This window comes from Rutidosis leptorrhynchoides, chromosome 2, assembly GCF_046630445.1.
Source record: "Rutidosis leptorrhynchoides isolate AG116_Rl617_1_P2 chromosome 2, CSIRO_AGI_Rlap_v1, whole genome shotgun sequence".
Classification (NCBI taxonomy): Eukaryota; Viridiplantae; Streptophyta; class Magnoliopsida; order Asterales; family Asteraceae; genus Rutidosis; species Rutidosis leptorrhynchoides.
This window is the reverse complement of record NC_092334.1, coordinates 573,522,917-573,526,288: the sequence shown is the minus strand read 5'-3', so window position 1 is coordinate 573,526,288 and position 3,372 is coordinate 573,522,917. Positions and strand designations below refer to the sequence as shown.

At 37.1% G+C, this 3,372-nt stretch overlaps 1 protein-coding gene across 1 annotated transcript; it reads left to right on the top strand.

Moving 5' to 3' along the window:
* Window positions 1–396: 396 nt before the first annotated feature.
* On the top strand, window positions 397–915 carry LOC139889825 (secreted RxLR effector protein 161-like). The gene has a single exon (XM_071872749.1). The coding sequence runs from the start codon at window positions 397–399 to the stop codon at window positions 913–915; it is 519 nt and encodes a 172-aa protein (XP_071728850.1).
* Window positions 916–3,372: the final 2,457 nt, after the last annotated feature.

Here is a 3,372-nt window from a genome sequence, read left to right as displayed (position 1 = left end):
ACTTTGACATCTTTTCTTCTGTCAAAGAAGTTTGTCAGAGGATCAATAGACAAAACCTTATTCATTAAAAAAGATAAAGGTGATGTCTTGTTTGTTCAAATATATGTGGATGATATCATCTTTGGGTCTACAAATCCACATTTGGGTAAATGGTTTTCTGATACAATGTCTAAGCAATACAACATGAGTACCTTGTGTAAGTTAAATCACTTTTTGGGTTTACAAGTCAAATAAAATCCTGAGGAAATTTTCATAAACCAAAGCACTTATGTTTTAAACTTAATTGAAAAGTGTGGGTTTAGAAACTGTTCTACTTTGAAAACTCCAATGAGTGTGTCTGAAAAATTGAGCAAAGATGAATCTAAAAAATCTGTGTGTGAAAAGACTTAAGGGGGTATGATTGGATCTTTATTATATCTAACTGCTAGCAGACCTGATATCATGTTTGCAACATGTTTATGTGCAAGATATCAGGCAAACCCAAAGGACTCACATTATAAGGCTGTTAAAAGAATTTTCAGGTATTTGAAGGGGACTCTAAATTTGGGTCTGTGGTATCCCAAGGGGTCTGGTTTTGATCTTATTGGATATACAAATGCTGATTATGCAGGTTGTAAGTTGGATAGAAAAAGCACTTCAGGTGGTTGTCAGTTATTGGGAGGAAAATTGGTTAGTTGGTCAAGTAGAAAGCAAAATTTTGTTGCTACTTTAACTGCAGAAGCTGAGTATGTTGCTGCTGGTGGTTGTTGTGCTCAACTGTTATGGATGCAACATCAATTGGCAGATTATGATGTGATTTTGACAAAGACTCCTATTATGTGCGACAATGAAAGTGCTATTGCTGAAAATCCCGTGTTTCATTCAAGAACTAAACACATTGAGATTAGGCATCACTTCATCAGGGATTGTGTTTAAAAAGGAAAGGTTGTGCTAAAGTTTGTGGAACAAATGATCAATTGGCTGATATTTTTACAAAACCTTTAAGTGAAGAAAGGCATTTCTCTATTTTGGAAAGGCTAGGTATGTTGAATCCTTCTCCAGAAATGTTAGCTGAAGAATCTGAAAAATAATCATTTTTGAGTCTGGGTGACGTCATCCAGATTCAGGTGTTGACAGACTCTATTTTGTTTTATTTTGTTTTATTTTCGTCTTATTTAAATATTTTGTGTGAAAATAAAACGTTTTTCTGGTTTAGTAATAATTAGATTTTGTAAGAATTTTGTTATAACGGCTAGTTTTGATTAATTAATGTCAAACGGTAATTTTTTGCTTTGGGGGCAAACGGTAACTTTGAGGTCAAATCGTTTTAATTAAGGTAAATTAGAGTTTTGTGAAGGGTATAAATAGATAAGTTAAACCTTTTGAGAACACTTTTTGCTATCAAAGTTATACAGACTCTTCTATATTGTTTTTCATTCAATCGATCATTCGATTCTTGTTTACTGTTCATCTGTCAGCTAATCTTTGTTTTTCTTTATCACAATGGTGAAATACATCCCTTATGTTCTTATCCCTACTGCTAATATGAATAGGGCTCGCCCTATTAAAAGAGGTAAGGATGTACAAGTGCCTGTAAACAATCGCGTGGCTTGTATTGATATACCTTCTGATTTTCAAAATCAAGGATATGAACAACTTGTTTTGTTTTTATAAAATCATCCTCTCAGAGAAGGATTTTTCAAAACCCCTGATTACATGTATCCCAGCTATGCTTTCAGAATTTTGGTATACATGTAAAGGTAACTCTGAAGCTAGAACCATCACTGGTACATATGGTGATGGTGCAAATACTTTAACTATTTCTGAAGGATCATTAAGTTGTGTTTTAAATTTGTCATAAAGAGATAATTTTGTTGCCTTTGCCTCAAAATCTGAGGCAAAACAAAGTTTTCCAATGGTGGGTCAACCAATGACTACATGCACCATTAGAATAAATATGTTTTCTTCAAGATGGAGTTTTATAATTGCAAATATTTTAAGAAGCTTAAGTTATAAAAGTGGAAGTTTAAGTGAGATGAATGAGATGGAAATCCAAATTCTTAATGCTTTTGTGACAGGGAGAGATATAGATTTTGCTAATCTATTTTTCAGTGAACTTTTAATTCTTGTTGAAAGGAGAAATAGGGATCACAATGTCCCATTCATTAGATTCATGAGTCTGATGTCTAAGGATGCCCTATCTTCACCTTTGTATGCAGGGCTAATTCATGAGTTTGACTTCATGGCAATACCAGATTGCAGAAGTAAAATGTTTCACTTACCCATTAACCCTCTTGAGGTTGATTTAACACCAGCTATGCTGGTGTGGGTTGGAGTCAACAATCAACCAGCAGACACTGTTGGGTCATCTTCCTCAGAGGATTGGCAACCTGAATCTGGGGAGGATGAAAGTTCAGACTCTGATTTATTAGACTCTGACCTGTTCACAGACTCTGGGTCCTCTCCCAGTCCTAGTAAAGGGGCTCATTCATCTGTACCAGAAGTTGAACATTCAACCAATGATGCAGATTCGACAGCACCCTCCACTGCAGGTGATCAAGGTGTTTCTTCTACAACACCTTCAGGTATGGATACTAACTTGCAGACTGAGGAGATGAGTGAGGTACAACCACCAAACTCTAACCCTTCCTCACCCACTGCTACCGAAGAATTGAATATCTCCTCACACAACCTTATGACTTCACCGGGTCATACAGAGAATACCACCATACTTGAAACCTTAGATGAACAAGCATCTGTAGACTCCCAACCAAATTTGTCTACTAGGGTAGATGCTACACTCAATGCTTCTTCATCTCTGCTAGGGAGTGGAGAGGTTATTGGTCAAAACCAGCCTTCACCTGTTAGAATAGATAACCTGGATTCCCACATTACTGACACTGAGAAAACCCCCTCAGATGTTCAAACTGAAAATGTCCCAATCCTGGACTCAACAAACCAATTCATTGCTCCGTCAAACTCACCTATGCCCACTACTACCTCATATGTGAATCTGACTCACTCATCTCCCACAAATGACTCCTTACACATTCTTGCACGAGCTGCCAATGCTAATATCATGTCACAGAGTGAGTCACAAGCGCCAAAACCTTCTGTGTTTAATGATCCCAATCCCTCTCAATAGGAGAAAGGTGAGAACACACCACCAACACAATCACCCAATGCTGATGTTCCACCCCAACCTGAGGCACCAGTTGATTTGGTTGGTTTGTTTAATACTTTAACCAAGTGGACTACGCAGTTTAATGACAAGCTGAAGGGTATGCAGAATAGGTTTAATAACTTGAATAATAATTTGGCAACCAGGAATGAGCTGGAGGAGGTAAGGAGATTGGTTGGGAATTTGATAGGTGTGATGATGCAGGTACAGAA

Bases quoted from the DNA above. Each gene is read 5' to 3' on its own strand.
- LOC139889825 (XM_071872749.1), top strand. From the start codon at position 397: ATGATTGGATCTTTATTATATCTAACTGCTAGCAGACCTGATATCATG.